At 57.0% G+C, this 22,451-nt stretch overlaps 1 protein-coding gene across 1 annotated transcript; it reads right to left on the bottom strand.

The window, feature by feature from the left end:
• Nucleotides 1-1,609: 1,609 nt before the first annotated feature.
• IFNAR1 (interferon alpha and beta receptor subunit 1) lies at nucleotides 1,610-22,073 on the bottom strand. The gene is made up of 11 exons (XM_054713440.1): nucleotides 21,894-22,073; nucleotides 18,049-18,184; nucleotides 15,824-16,005; nucleotides 14,757-14,914; nucleotides 14,531-14,681; nucleotides 10,756-10,870; nucleotides 7,431-7,627; nucleotides 7,190-7,335; nucleotides 6,112-6,262; nucleotides 4,888-5,030; nucleotides 1,610-3,376 (listed from the first exon to the last, which is right to left on the bottom strand). Exons 1-11 carry the CDS (start codon nucleotides 21,964-21,966, stop codon nucleotides 3,101-3,103), a joined length of 1,728 nt encoding a protein of 575 aa, XP_054569415.1. The 5' UTR covers nucleotides 21,967-22,073; the 3' UTR covers nucleotides 1,610-3,100.
• Nucleotides 22,074-22,451: the final 378 nt, after the last annotated feature.

The following is a 22,451-nucleotide window of genomic DNA, read 5'->3' as shown; positions in this document are numbered from 1 at the left end:
CTGAAATACCAGCTGGTTGTGAGTCTAAACAGGGGCGCTGTCTCCCTCTGGCGGCGAATCCACGTAAACATTTATTAACCGCTTCAAGGGGCAGCTGCAAAGTTAAAACAGAGTCCTGCCCGGCAATGTGGCTCAGTGGACAGAACGTCGGCCTCTGGACTGAAGGATCCCAGGTTTGATTCTGGCCAAGGGCACAGGTCAGGGTGCATGTGCAGGAGGCAACCGATCGATGTGCCTCTTTCACATCCATGTTTCTCTCTGTCTTTCCCTCTCTCGTCCACTCCCTCCAAATCCATGGAAAAATGCCCTCGGGTGAGGATTAACAGAAAAGACAGCCCGGCTGCCCTGGGGCTGCGGGCAAACACTGGACACTCTCTCCCAGGGCGCGTGCCGGGCCTGGTCACGGACAGATGGACACGAGACCCTCCCTGTGGGGGGAGGCCTTTGGGGCGGATTTCAGAGCGGATGATGCACTTTTATTCTATAAAATTCAGTCATTTTTTATGAGCAAAACTCCGGAGTACCAAAGCGTGGTGAAAACTGGGGAGTCTCCTCGTTCCACGGGAGAGGAAAGAAAATGTTCTTCCTCTCCGTCCTCCGCTCCCCGCAGCCCGTCCTCGCTGCCGGGCTGGGATGGCCTCCGGACGGGGTGCGGCGGGAGTCACTCGTGGCTGAAATCACGGGGAGGAATGTCCCATTAAACCCGCTGTGGAGAGTCCCCCTTTCCCATGACCTTCCCATGACCTTTCTCCTCTGAGCCAGAATATCTGCTCCAACTGCTTCTTTTCTTCGTCTTCACCCGTCACCGCTTCTCCACTCGCGGCCCCCCCCACCCCCCGCTGCGGGAGCGCGCGCTCAGGGGCACCGGCCACAGGGGGGCGGGACCCCGAGGCCCTTTGCATGGGCACGTCACGCCCTCTTCCCGCCTTTCCTTTGCCCTCCGGTGGGATCCACGTTCCTCATTTCCTCCCTAACAGCAGCCCAGCCAACCCCCGCGTGTGCGTGTGCGTGTGGCCGTGGCCGAGCCGAGCTGCTGGGAGCACCTAACCCGGGGAAGGGGAGTGACCCGCGGCCCCTGCTGGCATTGTCGCTGCTGCCGAGGGACGGGGCACTTCTCGGGCATCAGAGATGGATGGACTAAGTGTTTCGCTTCCCTGTCCATTCGGGGGAAAACGGAGAAGGCTCATTGGGAACACTGAAATGGAAGGGTTCCCGACGGGATGTCAGACGCAGAAGCCTAGGAGGCAGGGCCGCGTGGGTGGGGGTCTCCGTAGGAGGAGCTTATCCTGTAGGAAAAGAAGCATTTGCACGAGGACAGCCATGGAGTCCAGCGCACAGAGCAGGCACCTGCACCCCCTCCTGAGGCCGCCGCCCGCCCGCCCGAAGGGAGCTGAGGTTGGGAAGGAAACACCTAGGCGGCTTGGGGGGTGGGGGGAGAGGGGCAATGGGGGCAGGGATGGGGGGAGGGGCAGGGGCGGGGTGGGGACGCTGCGCGGGATCGCAGGCCCAGGCTCTGGCCCCAGCCCCTCCCTTATGAAAACTCGGCGAAGGCCCCAGGGGCAGCCCCGTTGGCGTACAGAAGTTTACGAAGTTCAAGCACAACAACCGATCAGACTTTGGCTCCAGTTTTATTATATAAAACTATTTACACCAACAGGGCTTCGGGCAAAAGTACAAATGAAATTATTGGTACAAAAGATTTTTGCATAAAAATGTTGGTATGTCCTTCCAGAACGCAATAAACATACAGATGTTGTCAGAGCACGCACGGGGTTCAAATGTCCCATTTCATCCACGCGATCACGTTTCCTGCACTCCTGTGTGCAGGCCCTGCCCCCCGGGGGCCCCGGGGTACCGGGAAGGCGTGCTCTGAGCCCGGCCTGGCAGGGCAGACAGACAGCAGACAAAACAAATGCACGACAGACAGCAGACAAAACAAATGCACGACAGACAGAAGACAAAACAAATGCACGGCAGACAGCAGACAAAACAAATGCACGATGCGCCAGGCAGTTGGGGTGGGGGCGGGTGTGTGTCTGTGCACCCTCCAAATCCCCGGGCACTCCCGTGCCGGCCGCACGCCCCAGGTTGTATTTTAAAACCGCGCCCAGCCAGACGCTGACGTTCTGAGCTGCTGATTTCTGACGGACCTGCACTTGGTGCTTCTGGACCTGGGCCACCTCGGGTGGGTGTGCACGCGCAGGTGTAAGTGTGACGTTCGGAGCCGTGTCGCCATTCACGCCTACATTAATCTACACGCCGGTTCTGGCGGCGCTGAGAAGCCTCGTGTACACTCCCAGATGCCGTCTGGCCTCCCCGAGACCCTTCCTGCTGGAATCCGAGGCAGGTTCCTGGGCTCCCGAGTCCATGGTTTTCAGAAGAAACCCCGTCAGCTGCAAACAGGCCGGCCAGCTGTGCTGACCACGGAGGCTGCGGGGCCGGTGAGCAGGCACCCGGGCCTGTCTGCTGCCCGGCCGCCGGCCCCCGAGGACCACAGAGGCCCTGAAGCCGTGCGCCCCATCTTAGGGGCCTGCCCCCACTGGTGTGTTAACGGGCGTCGGGGATTTCCCTCCGGCGCACCCCACACAGGCAGGCAGGCCCGGGGCCCACGTGCTGGGCAGGCCCTACTGGGCACTGTGCCCTGACCGGGAATTGAGCCGGCGGCCTTTCCGTGCACGGACAATGCCCAACCCCCGGAGCCATGGGCGGGGCGGGCGTCTTCCAGAGTCAGTCCCTCTTCAGAACGGGGTCAGAGGACGTCTCCCAGGGCCCGCGTCAGCGCCCAAGCAAAGACCAAGCGGCTGCTGTCTCCGGGGACGGGGATGCGTCGGGCCAGGCACGGCCGGGGCACCAGGCAGTGTAACTGGCAGCACCAGGCCTCCCTGGCTGAGCTGGCACCGGACCCCAGGTCCCACCAGGGCAGCGCCGTCGGGGCGACTCGGCTGCTCTTCCACGGCGTCCGATTCCCGCAGCTTCACCTGCCAACAGACCGGGAGCGAGCCTGCGCGCTGAGGGCCTGTGCTCCGAAGGCGTTTTTTCTTTTCCCACAAGCGAGACCCTCTCGACAGTTCCCGGAGGAGCCGGGCTCAGGCTCCCAGCGTCACGCAAACCGCCCGCCCGCTGAGCGCGCGCCTGTCCCCGCCCCCGGCGGGCCCGGCTCCTCGCCGGTGTGGCTGCCGCCGCTCTCAGCGCTCCCGTCCTCGATGGAGTAGTTGCCCGAGTCCTGGCTCGTCTGGGAGTTGTATGTTTTGTGATCCTCATCCACGTGCGTCACGTGTGCAGAGACGGTGTCTGCGTTCTCAATGATGAAGCACTTCTCCGTCTGCTCCACGGACGTGGAGAGCAAGAGGTTCCTCACCGGCTCCTCGGGGAAATACTAGTTTGAAAGGAAGAGGAGAGAAACGGGTCATTAAAGGACGAAGCAGCTGCGGGTCTCACAGCTGTAGTTTCACAGAAGTCGGTGCCGAGCACATCGCGTGCATCACGACGTTCGGAACAAACCCGTCCGTGAGTCCCGCACACGCGGTGTCGTCTCTGGCGAGGATCTGACGGGACCTAAGACAGATGCACGGCGCTGGCGGGCAGAGGCCGAGGGGCGGACAGCGAGGGCCCTGGGGCTGCGGGCATTTCACTGCGAAATAATAAAAAACTGAACATCCATCCGCAAAGCTCCGGCAGCACAAATGATAAGTTAATTTACCCTGGTCAGCCAGGACTAGCTGTTCAGCCAGGACTAGCTGTTCAACGAGGACTAGCTGTTCAGCCAGGACTAGCTGTTCAGCCAGGACTAGCTGTTCAACGAGGACTAGCTGTTCAGCCAGGACTAGCTGTTCAGCCAGGACTCGCTGTTCAGCCAGGACTAGCTGTTCACCGAGGACTAGCTGTTCAGCCAGGACTAGCTGTTCAGCCAGGACTCGCTGTTCAGCCAGGACTAGCTGTTCAACCAGGACTAGCTGTTCAACGAGGACTAGCTGTTCAGCCAGGACTAGCTGTTCAACGAGGACTAGCTGTTCAACGAGGACTAGCTGTTCAGCCAGGACTAGCTGTTCAGCCAGGACTCGCTGTTCAGCCAGGACTAGCTGTTCAACCAGGACTAGCTGTTCAGCCAGGACTAGCTGTTCAGCCAGGACTAGCTGTTCAACCAGGACTAGCTGTTCAGCCAGGACTAGCTGTTCAACGAGGACTAGCTGTTCAGCCAGGACTCGCTGTTCAGCCAGGACTCGCTGTTCAGCCAGGACTCGCTATCCCAGCGAGCTGTAAGGAGCAGCCCCGAGGAGCAGAGTCTGTAGGGAGATCGGACTCCGGCCCTGAGAGTGACACACCGCGGGCTGCATGGCCCGGCCTCCCGGCTCATCTCTGCTCACAGCTCTGCGGGAGGCTTCCCCGGCCCCACCTCACAGCCAAGGGCACGCCAAGGTCACGGAGCGTGCAGTGCAAACGCATCAGCTAGCACCCCTCAGCTGCAGCGCCTCTGGCCCAAAGCTGAGGCTGCGCTGTCCTCTGGGACAGGCCCGGAGCCCCCCATGGACCCCGCCCGGGCGGAGGCTGGGGGTGCGCCCTCATCAGTGAGCGCTTCTGGCAACACCTGACCTCACAGCAGCGCTCCAGCCCCGCTCAGAGGTGACGGGAAGGACACCAAGGCTGCTGGTTCACGTTCCGCGTTCGCCACAGAACCCGGGACAGCTCTGCGAACCACTCCGACAGTGACCAGATGCCGGGCGGCCCGCGGGCCGGGAAAGGGAGGCCGAGGCCCCCCGCTGGTACAGCCCTCACGGCCGCTCCCACGGGCGCTGGAAGCAAACCCCCAGGGCCGCACTGCTCCTAACAGCAGGGAGACGCGTGCGTTCATCTGAGGCAAGTCCAGCCGCAGACAGAGGAGGCACCCACCTCGTCGATGGTGGAGGGCGGCTTTCCCGACGGGAAGAACACGTAATGGACCAGCTTCCCGAGGGCGGCCACAGCGCAGAGGCCGAGCAGGGCGGCGAGCACAGCGCTAACGCCGGCCGCCAGCCAGGCTCCGGGGGCGCCTCCTGAAACAAGCACAGACGTCAGCCGGGGGTCTGGCACACGGACACCTCAGAGCCCGAGAGTTCGCAGCAGAGCAAGAGCCGGTGAAGGAAATCTGTTTTTAAAGTTTATTTAAAATATATATTTTTTCTTGATTTCAGGGAGGAAGGGAGAGAGAAACATCAATGATGAGAGAGAATCATGGATCAGCTGCCTCCTGCACACCTCCTACTGGGGACCGAGCCTGCAACCCAGGCCTGTGCCCTTGACTGGAATCTAACCCGGGACGCTTCAGTCCACAGGCTGATGCTCTATCCACTGAGCCACACCAGCCAGGGCAGGAAATCTATTAAATAAAAGGCTACTGCAATAGCCTTAGAAATACCTCTGGTGGCAGAGCCTACGCCTCCTGTTGGCCATGGCGTTCCTAAGAGGGGCCTGGAGGGCATCCGGGACCCAGGGGAAGGGACAGCCTGACCCGGCGCCTCCCACACGGCCGCACGGGGACCAGAGCCAGAAACGAGAACCAGACGAGACCGAGCGGTTCCCAGAGAAACCCAGCTCCCGCGGAGCCAGCGGACTCCCACAGGGTAACTCCGAGGAGCTGGGAAGGGGGGTCGTTAGCGCTAACGGGCAGCGGCCACAGGTTAGCGGGGTGGACGCGGGATGGAGTGAGCATTAAAACACTGAGCTGAGTGACCATTAACAGTTTCCAGACGCCAAGCCTGAGCTCAGACGCGCGTCTGCAGTGGATGAAGCACTGCACGCTCCTCAGCGAGCGGAGTTATTTTTATGAAGTTGCATTTGTATTTTATTTTTTAAATCCTCGCCCAAGGATATGTTTCCATTGATTTTTAGAGAGAGTGGAAGAGAGAGGGAGAGAGGGAGAGAAATATCAAAGTGAGAGAGATACGTCCATGGGCTGCCTCCCGCATGCGCCCTGACCAGGGCCCAGGCCGGGGAGGAGCCCGCAACCAAGGTCCATGCCCTTGACCGGAATCGAACCCGGAACCCTTTGCTCCGCAGGCCGACGCGCTCTCCACGGAGCCGCGCTGGCCAGGGCTGAGGCTGCCTTTTCGGGGAGACGCGGCGGGAGCTGCGCACCTGCTTCCGTCCGGGCGCACGCCGTGTTGCTGGGGCCGCTGCGCTGGCTCCTCGGCCCGGCCTCCAGCAGCGCCCGGGCGGCCGCGCAGTACACCGTGTGCGGCCTCAGGCCGGGGACCAGGAAGTCGGTTTTCTGCTCCACGATGGTCCTCTGTGAAAGACAAGCCGCCATCGCAGGACTCAGCCCCGCGGGCTCGGACGGGGAACGTCTCCTGCCCCGATTCTCTAAGATTCGCCCCAAGACTGGCTCCCACACGGCGGACACAGGCTCAGGAGACACACGTGATGGGACAACACGCGGTGCCGAGCCAGAGTCAGCGATGCCGCTGCCGAAGAGCCGTGTGATCGTTTTTAAATTTCAATGGAAACAATGTCTTTGTCGGCTTTAGAGAGGAGAGAGGGTCAGAGAGAAACGTCAACCAAGAGAGAACGGCCGCCCCCCAGCCTGCGCCCCGACGGGGCTGAGGTGTGGCCTCGGCGCAGGGGCTCCGCTCACCGCTGACCCCGCCGGGCCGGCCGGCGTCTCTCCTCACTGTGTGTCGGGGCCGTTACCAAAGCCGCGGACAGTGACGCAGGAAGGACGAACAGAAGCAGCAGCGGAGCCGGTCCTGGCTCCGGGAGTGAGAGGAACGGGCCTGGGGGCGAGCGGCCCGCACGTCTCCTGGGGTCTGAGGTTAGGAGACGGGCGCCCGGGGGGGGGGGGGGGGGGGGGGGGGGGAGGGGGGGAACAGTGCGGACGTGCCCCCTGGAGGGACAGCGTGCTCACACAGTCTTAAAGTCTAAAAATGTCCCTATAATCGTAACGTGCAGCTTTTAAAAAATACATTTGTATTGATTTCAGAGAGGAAGGGAGACGGAGCGAGAGATATGACGAGAGAGAATCACTGATCAGCTGCTTCCTGCACGCTCCCTACTGGGGATCGAGCCTGCAACCCGGGCATGTGCTCTGACCAGGAATCGAACCTTGACCTCCTGGTTCATAGGTCAATGCTCAATCACTGAGCCACGCCGGCCGAGCCAAGCTTTATTTTCACTCAATCAATTATAACGCTCAATTACAAAGCTGTAGTCTTTTTACCTCTGTATTGGAAGTGTTTTCCCAAAAACTGACTTCGTAGGTGAGCAGGTAGAACTGGAACTCGGTCCGGTCCGGGAAGCCGATGGCGACCTGGAGCGAGTGGCTGTCCAGGGGCTTCAAGGCCACGACCGGAGGGGGGATGACCGCTGGGAGGGGTAAGGCCGGCGTTAACGCAGATTAGAGGAGATCAAAGGACCTCCAGGGTGAAGAACTGGGATCCAGAGTAAAGGCGACTGCGTACCTCGTCTTCCAGCATCAAACTTCTCCTCCTCGGACCAGGGGGACGAGCGGTTCCCGCGGGCGGCCCGGACACGGAAGTACACCTCCTTCCGGAACAGGTCCCGGGGCAGGGCGCACCGGGCCACGGGGGCGCGTTCGCAGCCCTGCACGTGCGCCCACTTCTCTGAATCGCTTCCAGGGAACCTTTTCAAATAGGAGCTTTAAAGACAAACACTGTTTGTTTTCAGTTCCAAACACGTTGATTTAGTCAGTGTTTGTATGGAGCGCCGTAACAGGCAGCCACCCTGCGAGGGGCGGGCTGTAACGGTGAACGGTGCCCTCGGGAACTGGGTGCCCGGGGACGAGAGCCTGTCCCGGGGGAGCACCCGGGGGCGCGGGGCTGCGGGGACGCGGAGAAGACAGGAGCGGGGAGCGGCGTCTTGTTGGCTGCACTTTCGATGGCTCCGGGGTGCCGACTCGCGTGGAGCCCGGCAGCTCTCCGTGCGCTCTGACCGGGCGGCGCCGGGCGGCGGCCGTGGGGGTGCGGCCAAGGCCCCGGGCCGGGACTGAGGCCACTCGAGCCCCGCGGAGAAGTGAGCTCTGAGGGAGAACCTTCCCTTCGGGGAGGCGACATCGCAGCCAGAACCACGCCTCTGCCAGACAGAGCCGTCGGCACTCCGTGTTACAGAACACACGCATCTTACACCATCCATGTTACAGAACACACGCACCTTACACCATCCATGTTACAGAACACACGCACCTTACACCATCCGTGTTACAGAACACACGCACCTTACACCATCCGTGTTACAGAACACATGCATCTTACACCATCCATGTTACAGAACACACACACCTTACACCATCCGTGTTACAGAACACACGCATCTTACACCATCCATGTTACAGAACACACGCATCTTACACCATCCATGTCACAGAACACACGCATCTTACACCATCCGTGTTACAGAACACACGCATCTTACACCATCCGTGTTACAGAACACACACACCTTACACCATCCATGTTACATGACACACACACCTTACACATCCATGTTACAGAACACACGCATCTTACACCATCCGTGTTACAGAACACACACACCTTACACCATCCATGTTACATGACACACACACCTTACACATCCATGTTACAGAACACACACACCTTACACATCCATGTTACAGAACACACACACCTTACACCATCCATGTTACAGAACACACGCATCTTACACCATCCATGTTACAGAACACACACACCTTACACCATCCATGTTACAGAACACACACACCTTACACCATCCATGTTACAGAACACACGCATCTTACACCATCCATGTTACAGAACACATGCACCTTACACCATCCATGTTACAGAACACACGCACCTTACACCATCCATGTTACAGAACACACACATCTTACACCATCCATGTTACAGAACACACACACCTTACACCATGTTACAGAACACACACATCTTACACCATCCATGTTACAGAACACACACACCTTACACCATGTTGCAGAACACACATCTTACACCATCCATGTTACAGAACACACACATCTTACACCACCCATGTTACAGGACACACACATCTTACACCATCCATGTTATAGAACACACACATCTTACACCATCCATGTTACAGAACACACACATCTTACACCATCCATGTTACAGAACACACACATCTTACACCATCCATGTTACAGAACACACACACCTTACACCATGTTACAGAACACACACATCTTACACCATCCATGTTACAGAACACACACACCTTACACCATGTTGCAGAACACACATCTTACACCATCCATGTTACAGAACACACACATCTTACACCATCCATGTTACAGGACACACACATCTTACACCATCCATGTTACAGAACACACACACCTTACACCATGTTGCAGAACACACATCTTACACCATCCATGTTACAGAACACACACATCTTACACCACCCATGTTACAGGACACACACATCTTACACCATCCATGTTATAGAACACACACATCTTACACCATCCATGTTACAGAACACACACATCTTACACCACCCATGTTACAGGACACACACATCGTACACCATCCATGTTACAGAACACACACATCTTACACCATCCATGTTACAGAACACACGCATCGTACACCATCCATGTTACAGAACACACACACCTTACACCATCCATGTTACAGAACACACACACCTTACACCATGTTACAGAACACACACATCTTACACCATCCATGTTACAGAACACACGCATCGTACACCATCCATGTTACAGAACACACACACCTTACACCATCCATGTTACAGAACACACACACCTTACACCATGTTACAGAACACACACATCTTACACCATCCATGTTACAGAACACACGCATCTTACACCATCCATGTTACAGAACACATGCATCTTACACCATCCGTGTTACAGAACACACGCATCTTACACCATCCATGTTACAGAACACACGCATCTTACACCATCCGTGTTACAGAACACACGCATCTTACACCATCCATGTTACAGAACACACACACCTTACACCATGTTACAGAACACACACATCTTACACCATCCATGTTACAGAACACACGCATCTTACACCATCCATGTTACAGAACACACGCATCTTACACCATCCATGTTACAGAACACACACATCTTACACCATCCATGTTACAGAACACACGCATCTTACACCATCCATGTTACAGAACACACGCATCTTACACCATCCATGTTACAGAACACACACCTCTTACACCATCCATGTTACAGAACACACGCACTTTACACCATCCATTTAACAGAGCACATACATCTTACACCATCCATGTTACAGAACACACACATCTTACACCATCCATGTTACAGAACACACGCATCTTACACCATCCATGTTACAGAACACACACATCTTACACCATCCGTGTCACAGAACACACACATCTTACAACAGATGAAGACACTGAGGCCCAGAGAGGCCAGCAGCAGCCGCGGGCAGAGCCAGCGCTGGCATGAGATGCCCCGTCTCCAACAACACGATCCCGGGACTGGCCAGCGGGTGGGGGGGCCGGCCAGCGGTTGGGGGGGCCGGCCAGCGGGTGGAGGGGCCGGCCAGCGGGTGGGGGGGCCGGCCAGCGGGTGGGGGGGCCGGCCAGCGGGTGGGGGGGCCGGCCAGCAGGTGGGGGGGCCGGCCAGCGGGTGGGGGGGCCGGCCAGCGGGTGGGGGGGCCGGCCAGTGGGTGGGGGGCCGCGGGAGCACGAACAGCAGGTGGGTGGGGGCGTGCAGACGGAACTTACTTGAGCCACTGGGCTTGAAACGTCACGTTGTCCCGTGTGTAGTTCCACCTGAGGACATAGGCCTGGTTTTCCAGAACGACCTGCACATTTTCGGGAGCAGGCAGCTCATTTTCCACTGGAAGACACAGAACACAGAACACGTCTGCTCGAGCGAAATCCACGTGGCGAGAACGCTCGCTCTCAGCGGGCAGGGGAAGGCTCTGTCACCGCGTGGTTCCGTAGTCATGCGGCGGTCCACGCGGGCACGGCTCTGCCGCCACGTAAGAGGATGGGGAGGCCCTGCGTGCCTGCTGACATACAAGGAGAGCCTCAACGTGCCGGCTGAAACAAGCGGCCGTCACATGTACGTAGCAGGGCCTTCTTTAGAATTTAAAACCAAACAGAACCGACAGAGAACCAAGATGGCGGCATAGGCAGACACTGTACTTGCTGCCTCCTACAACCGCATCAAAATTACAACTAAAAGACAGAACAGCGATCATCCAGAACCGCGGGAAAGCTGGCCGAGTGGAAGTTCTACAACTAGAGGTGAAGAAGAAAGCGCACTGAGACTGGGAGGAGGCGCGGAACGGGCTGGCACCCGGTGTGCCGCTCTTTTAATCGGGAGGGAGATACATGCTCCCGCTTGCTCTGAACTTCAGTTCCGGGCGACACCCTGGGGGACCCAGGCACATTCGGGGAGAAACTGGGCTGTCTGGCATCGGGGCAGGAACGTGGGGGCCGTTTGCTCCGCCCTGTGATTCCCTGAGACCCCGCCCAAGCTGTGCACAGAGGCTTTTGCATAGGAATGGCCTGTCCTTTCTCAGCCTAAAACCTGTCAAACAAGCTGCAGCTGGGTCAGGGAGCCCCAACGCTATCAATAAAGGGCCCAAGGCCGGCACCAGCACCTGCCTCGCTTCACAGCTGGGCCTCGTCTGGGCGCCTCCAAACCCCAAACAAAGAGGAGGAATCTGCAGATCTCTCTGTAGCTCCTGCTGGGTGGCCCCAGACAGTGGCTGACCTTGCACCTCCTTGGAGACCCAAGAGCCAGTGTACCCAGTGGTCAAAGTGGGACCATCCAGATTACAACTCTTCAGATCTGTAAGAGACACACTCAGGGGGCAGACTCAGTGAGCACCAGAGCCCCATTGAAGCAAGTCCTGCCCCATACGGGTGTCTCCTATAGTTCTTCCACTGTAGTCCCAGCCAATTGGCCTGGAGGTCAATTCCTCCCAGTGATACCAACAGCAATCAAGGCTCAACTACAAGACAGTGCACACAGCCCACACAGGGGCGCACCAAGAGTGTCCACCTCAGGTGACTGGGGAGGCCGAGCCACTGGGCCCTATAGGGCACCTACTATACAAGGCCACTCTATCAACTCAGGGAGACTTAGCAGCTACCCAGTACATAGAAACAAACACAGGGAAGCAGCCAAAATGCGGAGACAAAGAAACATGTCACAAATGAAAAAATGGAGGAAAGCAAACTACTGGATATACAGTTTAAAACCACGGTTATAAGGTTACTCAAGAATCTTCTAGAAATCTCCGAGGAACTTAGTGAGACCTTCAAGGATCTGAGTGAGAATGCCAAAAAAATGGAAAAGGACCAGTCAGAAATTAAGCATACACTGACTGAAATAAAGAATAATAGCCCTAACCGGTTTGGCTCAGTGGATAGAGCGTCGGCCTGCAGACTGAAAGGTCCCGGGTTCGATTCCGGTCAAGGGCATGTACCTTGGTTGCAGGCACATCCCCAGAAGGAGGTATGCAGGAGGCAGCTGACCAATGTTTCTCTCTCATTGATGTTTCTAACTCTCTATCCCTCTCCCTCTCCCTTCCTCTCTATAAAAAATCAATAAAATATATTTTAAAAAAATAAAAAGAATCATATACAGAGATTCAACAGCAGACTAGAGGATCCCAAGAATCAAGTCAAAGATTTGAAATACGAGGAAGCAAAAAACACCCAACCAGAAGAGCAAAAAGAAAAAAGAATCCAAAAATATGAAGATAGCGTAAGGAGCCTCTGGGACAACTTCAAGCATACCAACATCCGAATTATGGGGGTGCCAGAAGAAGAGAGAGAGCAAGATACTGAAAACCTATTAGAAGAAATAATTACAGAAAACTTCCCCTACCTGGTGAATGAAATAGACTTACAAGTCCAGGAAGCGCACAGAACCCCAAACAAGAGGAATCCAAAGAGGACCACACCAAGACACATCATAATTAAAATGCCAAGGGCAAAAGACAAAGAGAGAATCTTACAAGCAGCAAGAGAAAAACAGTTAGTTACCTACAAGGGAGCTCCCATACGACTGTCAGCTGATTTCTCAACAGAAACTATGCAGGCCAGATGGGAATGGCAAGAAATATTCAAAGTGATGAATAGCAAGAACCTACAACCAAGACTACTCTACCCAGCCAAGCTATCATTCAGAATTGAAGGTCAGATAAAGAGCTTCACAGACAAGAAAAAGCTAAAGGAGTTCATCACCACCAAACCAGGATTATGTGAAATGCTGAAGGGAATTCTTTAAGAAGAGGAAGAAGAAGAAAAAGGTAAAGATAAAAAATATGAACAACAGTGACAAAAAAAATACATATCTATCAACAAGTGAATCTAAAAATCAAATGAATAAAAAAATCTGATGAACAGAAGAAACTGGTGAATGTAATAGAATCAGGGGCATGGAGAGGGAGCGGACTGACAATTCTCGGGGGGACGAGGGTGTGGGGGTGCGGGAAGAGACTGGACAAAGAGCTTACACCTATGGATGAGGACGGTGAGGTGGTGAGGGCTTAGCGTGGGGTGGGAACCGGGTGGAGGGGAGCTATGGGGGGAAAAGGAGGGACATCTGTAATAATCTGAACTATAAAGATAAAAACAAACAAAAACAGAACCACTGCAAGTCCGTACATGCTGACAGGAGCCAGCCACCTGCTCTCTGACCAGTGGAAACCATCACTTCACACCCTGCCCTGTGGTTTGACTTAAATAACAAAGCACAGCCCGGCCAGCGTGGCTCAGTGGTTGAGCATCGACCTCTGAACCAGGAGGTCACGGTTGGATTCCTGGTCAGGGCACAGGCCCGGGTTGTGAGCTCGATCCCCAGCAGGGGGTGTGCAGGAGGCAGCCGATCCATGCTGCTCTCTTATCACTGATGTTTCTATTTCTCTCTCCCTCTCCGTTCCTTTTTGAAAACAATAAAAAATATTAAAAAAACAACAAACTAAAATCTATAAAAAACAAACAAACAAAACCCCCACAAAGGATACTACATTTATAATTAAAATAAACAAACCTGCCGAAACCGGTTTGGCTCAGTGGATAGAGCGTCGGCCTGGGGACTGAAGGGTCCCAGGTTCAATTCCGGTCAAGGGCATGTACCTTGGTTGTGGGCACATCCCCAGTGGGGAGTGTGCAGGAGGCAGCTGATCGATGTTTCTCTCTCATCGATGTTTCTAACTCTCTATCCCTCTCTCTTCCTCTCTGTAAAAAAATCAATAAAATATATTTTTAAAAAAAAAATAAAAAAAAAATAAAATAAACAAACCTAAGCTCCTCCCCTTGACCGGACTCGTTGGCTGATGTCTCTGAGGAAATAAACCTCCCGGGACGTTTCCATGTTAACGCTTCGCCTGGAAGGCAGCTTTGCAAGGCTGACTGTTCCTCCAGCAACTGCCACCCCTTTTGTGGGTTCTCATGTAGATGCTTTTGTTTAACTCTCCTCTAAACCACCCCATGAAGCAGCACCCAACGTGCACGATGCCCGCGGCCGCGGCCCCACCTGTGGTGCTCACGCAGCGCACGGGGCTGGACTCGGCGGGGTTCCGCTGCAGGAGCAGGCGCGCCTTCACGGTCACACAGTAGGTGGTCTGCGGCACGAGCTTGTGAATCTTGATTCTGGGGTATCTGGAGTGGAGAGTTTCGTTCCTTGTCTGTCAGAGAAGAGCAGAGCCAAGCGTTAGGGTGAGCGGGCCCGTCTCCCCGGCCACAGGGCAGGCCGCGCTCACCGGCGCCCCGGACGCGTTGCTCCAGATGACCACGCTGTACGCGAAGTTCCCGCGGTCCAGGTGCCACATGACGCTGTCCTCGGCTCCGGGCGGCGAGATGCTGACCGCTATGGCCTTGTCCTCGGCTTCCAGGCGAACCTTCGGAGGGCCGATCCGAGCTGTAAGATCAGGACTCTTACTGTGCGCTTCATCACCGCGACGCCACGCACCCACACGCCTCGGTGCTCAGCCCGAGCCTCCCAGCGTGAAACAGTCCCCGTGAGCCCACTGCCCGGGGTACGCGGAACCCCCAGAGACACACGCGTGTGGCAGGCATGCTGTAAGGAAACATGAAGATCACACAGGGCCAGAGGATGAGCGAGGGACGTCAGGCGAGTTAGTCAGGGGAGCCTCTGAGACGTGACCGTGCAAACAGCTGGGGAGAAAGTGTTCCAGCGGGCACTCGGGCCTAGGCCCCGAAGGTGGGCAGGGGCTCCCATGCTCGAGAGACAGGAGGGGCTGGAATGGCTGGGTGGTGGACAATGAGGTCAGAGAGGTCACTCGTGGCCCGGCGGTAAGGAATCTGAGGGCCCTGATTGGAGGAATGCCATGATCTGATTTATATTTGGGCCCAGCCGGGATGGCACAGGGGTTGAGCATAGACCCATGAACCAGGAGATCATGGTTCGATTCCTGGTCAGGGCACATGCTCAGGTTGTGGGCACGATGCCCGGGTTGCGGGCTTGATCCCCAGTAGGGGGCGTGCAGGAGGCAGCCGATCAATGATTGTCTCTCGTCATTGATGCTTCTATCTCTCCCTTCCTCTCTGAAATCAAGAAAAATATCCTATAGAATAAAGAGCTGATATGCTAATTAGACCAAACCGCAGAAAGACCCTCCCGACGACCTTCCAGGTGAAGCTGGGGCTGTGAGGGCCGAGCCCCTTGCACGAATTTTGTGCACCGGGCCTTTAGGATACGCATAAAAAAAGATGGAGCTCGTTCATCATGCAAACGAGCGGGTGTGGGAAGTGCGCTGCCTGGTCACGTGAACAGCCCACACACGGCAATCCCAGCAGCTGTTCTCACCTTGCTGAAATGGGATGAATGGGTCAAGCTCATGCCACGGAGAAGTATGGTTTCCTTCTTCTGCTCTCACTCGCAGTTTAATTTCCTCATAAACATGCGTGTTGAGGGAAGAAAAGTCGCACGCGGCACTCGTCACACGCTGACACCCAGGCAGTTTGGTCCAGTTATCCACCGTCCCGGGTCTGCAAAACGAAAAGGCACGAGAACGCGTGAGCGACTGTCTGAACACGGGAGCGTGCCGGGCGGTCTGCGCACGCCGCGTGCAGCTAGCTCACGGCGACTTCTACTCCAGTTTCTGTCCTGCTAACATGTTAGTGCCCTTCCACCTTCTCAATGCAGACAGCAGGTTCTGAGTCATAAAAGGCGGGTCTGACGGAGTGACTCTCATACCCGGTTCTGTAATTTTGTGGGGGAAGCAGAGAGAGAAGGACCCACAAGGCAGAAGTGGACTGTGCTGGAAGCAGCGGTGCCCGCTGGCCGAACACTTAACTCCTGGCCCTTCTGCTCCTACGGGGAGCCTGGGGCTGCAGCTGATGGCCCCGCTGGTCTGCTCCCATGAACAGCCACCGGCCCAAGAGAGACCTCGGAGTCCGTAGAGTTTGAGAGTTTAAGAGCCTCCTCTGCCCTCAATACGAGACCCCCTCTGCCTGCTGACCCCGCCTTCCTGCTGTCCCGTCACCAGCAACAAGGGACTCACAGAAACTGTCACTAGCAGAGCCCTCAGAGTGGATTCAGTCAACCCAAAGCCCCTGGGACGAACGTTAGGTTCTTCCGACGCAGGAGGAAGCCGTGGTCACCAGCGCCTCAAGCGAAGGCCGTGCTGCGACAGGGCGAGGAGGGGAGGCAGCGAGAGGTGGGATCCGACTCCGGCCCAGCGGCCCTGCCCGCCCGGGACACTGGTCGGAGGCGGCGCTTTGTGCAGCTCAGTCCACAGTCCCGGCATTAGCTGATTTGGGGGACATTATAGACTTCATTTTAAAGATGCTTTATGACAACAGAAACTAGGAATGGTATCCAAATAATTTTGGTGCCGACCCAATTTCAAGTCTACCTTATTTTTAAAAAAGGAAACGTTTAAAAAAATTACCAAAAATAGTCCAGCCGGCACAGCTCGACCCATGAACCAGGAGGTCATGGTTCGATTCCCGGTCAGGGCACACGCCTGGGTCGTGGGCTCGGTCCCTGGGAGGGAGCGTGCAGGAGGCAGCCGATTGATGATGTTTCTCTTTCATCATTGATGTTTCTATCTCTCTCTCCTCTCTCTCTAAAAATCAATAAAGGCACATTTTAAAAAAATTACCAAAAACAACACATCCTTCCAGGCCAGTCACCTCCCCCTTGCCCTGCCTGAGCTCTAGACTCCCCCATGAACGTGCCTGAGACTCCCCCGCAGGAGGCAGCCGTCAATGTTTCGCTCTCACACCAATGTTTCTCTCTCTCCCCCTCCCTCTCTCTAAAAATCAAGTTAAAAAAATTACCAAAGCTGTGAGATTACCCATCTCCCACTTTCATCGACCACCCACTGGAGAACAAGAGCGCGTGGCTGGGGTGCGGGGTGCGGGGTGCAGGGTGCAGGGAGGGGTTCCGGTCCCCGACGCCCTGCGCCTGCTCCTTCGCCACCATCACCTGCTCCTTCTCGCCCAGGGCGGTCAGCACACAGGCCCGGCGCCCGGCACCACGCACTGTCCCGAGCTCCGCTTCCTTCTGGAACCCTCTCTGCTGCCGCTCCCGCCGCCCACCCTCTCGGCGATTAGGAAGCAGGAGGTCAGCCCCGGGGAGGGGACACTGACCCTCCAGACACACGGAGCTGCTTCCGACTCCATCTAACACGAACACGCCGAGCGAGATGGAGGCGACAGGAAGCGGCGGCCGGGAGGCCCGTGTCCTACTCCACGGGGACAGCCTCGCAGCCCTCCGCCCCCTCCCCCCTCCGGTGACCGCGATGCTCCAGGGCAGGCTGGTTTCCGGGACCCGGCGCCCAGGGCGGAGACGGCGCTGCGGACGGAGCTGCCGCCATCGCCACCCCCACCGCCCTCTGGCGGCAACGCCCAACGAGAAATCTGACTCTGTCTCTGTTTGCCGAAACGAAGCCCTAAACATTACGTAGACATGACCTTTCTCTAAACACTGGGGGGAAGCGCCAAGTGCTCCAAAAACTGGAAAGAAATGTTGGCATTAAACTATGAAAATCCTTCAGATGCTCGGCCACCAGTGGGGGCACGTACACTTGGTAATCCGCTGACACGGCCACGGCCACGGCCACGGCCCCCGCAGGCCTCCCGCTCCGGTCCCACCGCAGGGTGAAGGTGTCATCGATGATGTCGACGTGCACATTTTGGGGAGGCTTTAGTCTTGTTCCGCCTACACAGGGAACAAGAAAGAAGAGTTACAGACACGCTACAGACCGTCCAAGTGCCCCTCCCCCTCCCCCTCGCTGATGAGAGCACGGGAACAGTTACATGCAACAAGGTAAGTGTACGAACACCTAAGCACGGCCCGGATTGACCCAGCACAGGGCGGCCGTTAGCGAGTTATCCCCCTGCATTGAGGGCTGGGAGAGACTGCGTTTCTGTAACCTACAAAAAGCGTCGTACGTCAGCTATTGGTATAACCCAATGAAGGTGGAAAACAAAGGGGGGAAGCAGGCTTTGTCTTTTTAAAAACAGTATTTGTACTGATCCCAGAGAGGAAAGGAGAGGGAGATAGAAACATCAGCGATGACAGAGAATCACTGATCGGCTGCCTCCTGGACGCCCCCCACTGGGCATGTGCCCGGCCCGGGAATTGAAACGTGACCTCCTGGCTCATAGGCCGACATTCAACCACTGAGCCACGCCAGCCGGGCTGGGCTGTGTCTTTTAATTGGAAGAATGTTCTCTGTATAAAAGCGAGTTTGTGTTTGGCCGGGAAGCCACGTGATGCGAAGGAGACAGGGCTCACTGTTTAACGGCCTCAAGCCGGTTTCCCAGTCTGAGTTCCAGGCAGATACTCTGCCTCCCACGCCACAGAGCACGGAGCAGCTGTGCTTTCAGAGCTGCCGGCTCGTCACAGAAGGGAGACATCCCTGCGCGTTACCTGTCGGCCACGCCCTCAGGCACCCGAGAAATCAGGGGGGGCCTCCTGGGGCCCCCAAGGACCTCCACAGAGGCCCACTCTTTCATCTCCCACCGCTGCGTGCCCTCGCCCCTTTCTCCCCTTTCGGGCAACGGCAACCGCGTCTCTCTTCTCTGACCACCAGTCCTCCAAGACCCAGCTCCCGCGGACCGGGGGCCCGCGCTGCCCATTCCACCGGAATCGGCGAGAAGTCCTGCAGCCCGGTGCCCGCCGGCTGGCAGGCTCTCACACCCGGGGGAACAGTCTTTAAAACACAGATCTCCAACCTGAGGCAGGCCCCGAGGGCGGGCAGGCCTACCCCCCCCCCACCGCCCCGGGCATCCCTCAGATCATCCCTCAGAGCGCTCAGCCGTGCTGGGCGCACGAACTTCAATGCACGAGGGCCTGGTTTTTCACTGTGAGTCACAGACTGCGACTGGCCGATTTCAGATTTATTTCTGGTTCCTACCACGTTTCCAGTTTTACTTCTGCAGCCTGCCACCTCCTTGTGGATTCTGCAGCAGCAGCAGGGGCTGGGCCCGGGGCAGAGCCCGTTCTGTACCGGGACGGCTGCTGCTACTTCTCGGCTGGAGAGGACGGTACGGCGTCCAAAGTGGGGGAGGGGGCCCCTGGAGAAAACCTTTTCTGACTTTTTACAAAATGTTCGGAGGTGCCTGGTGAGTGCCCCCAGCCTCTGTTTCCTATTTCACACTCATATCCTCTGAGATTTCATCCCTGAGCAGAATACTCCCCTGCCCCTCCTCGAAACTCAATTCCCACCCGCTGGTTGGAGTTTTATCGGTTCCAGGCATCTAAGGCAGAGGCTGGGTTTACGGGGTCGACAAAGGGCCTGGTGGCATCTGTGGTGTCCACTCTAGAACATCCTGCGGCTACGGTCCTGGGCCTGGACAGGCGGAGGGGCTCTGACTGTGTGAGCAGGGGTTCCTCAGGGACGCGGCCCTTCTGCCGGAGGAGGGAGAGCCTGCGGGCGAGGCCGCTGGGCCTAGGTGAGGTCAGCAGGTTGATGGACAGACTGGGAGGCAGATTTATCAAACAGGATTTTAGCTTTCACAGATTTCGTTCTATTACTATTAGCAATATTCTTCTGACAATAGTTTATTCACCCCTTTAGCATGTAAATTATATACACGGGCACTTAATCCAAACTTCTGTTTATACAACTGGCTGCCCCCCACCTTTCCCATTCACACCGACCACCGGACACATGTTTACCAGTTTTTAAAGTGACATGAATCCCAGCACATACGTCCATACAAAGAGAGTGTTCCTCCCTCAGCTCGGATCCTTGTCTGAGGTGAGGGTCCCGGGATGGCACTTAGTAGGTGTAAAAGTATGAGTACTTGAAAGGCAGAGCAACACGATGATCTCAAGTTAGGGTTAACGTTTCATTTAGTTTTTTAAAAAATACATTTTATTGATTTTTTACAGAGAGGAAGAGAGAGGGATAGAGAGTTAGAAACATCGATGAGAGAGAAACATCGACCAGCTGCCTCCTGCACACCCCCCTACTGGGGATGTGCCTGCAACCAAGGTACATGCCCTTGACCGGAATCGAACCTGGGACCTTTCAGTCCGCAGGCCGACGCTCTATCCACTGAGCCAAACCGGTTTCGGCTCATTTAGTTTTGAACGTTACTTTCCTTCGGAGAAAAAAAGTAGGTTAATGAAAGGCAGCCTCGGGGCCGATTCCCAGTTTGATTTCCCAGCCGCCACCGCCGTAGGCAGTGACTCAGCCTCTCCAGGTCTTTCGGGCTCAGCAGCACACAGCCACGAGGATGGCGGTGCCTCGGGCCATTCTGAAGGCTGAAGGAGTTCCTACCGTTAAAATACCTGGAGTGCCTGCTGTGCAGTTAAGGGCTCAGGACATGCCAGCTGTGTAGAAAACTTACTTTTAGCCCCAGCTGGTCTGGCTCAGTGAACAGAGCATTCGGACTGAAGGGTACCGGGTTCCATTCTGGTCAAGGGCACAGGCCTGGGTTGCGGTCTCCATCCCCAGTGGGGGGCGTGCGGGAGGCAGCTGATCAGTGATTCTCTCTCATCATTGATGTTTCTGTCTCTCCCTCTCCCTTCCTGAGGTCAATAAAAAAAAAAAATATATATATATATATATATATAAAAACTTACTTTTAGCAGCTCTCCGCTAATCCAAATTAAAATTAGGATCTTTTTAAAAAATATTTTTTAATTTTTCAACTACAGATCTTAATGCACATCCTCCTGTAATGTTAATTTTACGTGAAAATTCCTATATTAAAGCAAACACTAGTTTAATGCAAATGTTCATGAACCAAAGGCATCAAAGAAATGACCACGGATTGCACCAAGGCCCTACAGCACCCACATGCTATCCCGGACACCATGTCTGCGGCAGAGTTTGAGAAAGAGGGCGCCATGGACCACACTGGGGTGCAGTTTTCTAAGCCAACAGTTCAGCCCCCCGGACCCCTGGGTTCCTGCCCCAACAGGCCATCCCCGCCCCGGTCCCGGCTCCGCAGCCTGGCAGCACCCCTGGGGCTGGGGCGGGGCTGCAGGGGGAGGGGGGCCGGCGGTGCACGTTCCTTTGGGGCTACTTTCAATTAGACGCACCCGGGGGCACGGAAGTCCCGCGACCCCCACCGCCGTCCCGCGCGGACGAGCTGCTCCCTGAGCGGAGGAGACGGGCTTCGGCCCGGCCGGGCTGCCGGCTTCCCAAGCAGGAAGCGAGCCCGGCCGGAGGCTCTCGGCACCCGGCGCCGCGGGATGGGCGGGGCCGGGGAGCGGGGGGCGGGGGCACCGGGACCCGGCGCGGGCCGCCGAGCCAGCGGCTGGACGGAGCTCCAACCCCACGTCCTCCCGTTCGAGTTTCCAGCCCCACGAGCGCCGTGGCCACGGAAGACCGAGGTCCCCCCGAACGCCCGTGCCGGGCCACCCTCCTCCCGGGGCCGTGGCGCCCGGCGCCGGGATCCCCGTCTCTCACCTGCCGCTGCGGGCGACCCCCACGGCGCCCCGGCGACCAGAACCACGGTCGTCACTCCCAGGAGGGCGAACATCCTCCGCGGCCCGCAGCTGAGCCGCCTTCACGGCCGGGCGCACTCCGAGCTGCGCGGGGCCGCCCGAGGTTATCCGCTCCGGGCCGCGGCCCGGCCCCAGCGCTCGCCCCGCCCCTCCCCAGGCCCCGCCCATCGCCCCGCCCCCAGCGCTTCGCGCACGCGCCTCCCGCCCCGCACACTCCGCCCACTTCCCTCGCGCACGCGCTTCCCACCTCCCTCCGCGCACGCGCTTCCCATCTCCCTCCGCGCACGCGCTTCCCACCTCCCTCCGCGAGGGTTGGTGCCCGCGGCGTGGGTGGCGCGCCTGGGGAGTGTTAGCCTTCCCGCTCCTCCTCGCGCCCCCTCTTTCCGGGCAGTGACTGCCCACTCGAGGTCCCCCCGCCCAGCACCCCCCTCCCCCCCCCCGAGAGCCGCGCCTCCCGGGCGCCCTGGGTTCTCAGCGGGGCGACGCGTTGCCACTGCGCCTGCGCAGGCCTCGCCGTCTG

The sequence above is a fragment of the Eptesicus fuscus genome, chromosome 3 (assembly GCF_027574615.1).
Source record: "Eptesicus fuscus isolate TK198812 chromosome 3, DD_ASM_mEF_20220401, whole genome shotgun sequence".
NCBI lineage: Eukaryota > Metazoa > Chordata > Mammalia > Chiroptera > Vespertilionidae > Eptesicus > Eptesicus fuscus.
This window is presented reverse-complemented; position numbering and strand designations above follow the sequence as displayed.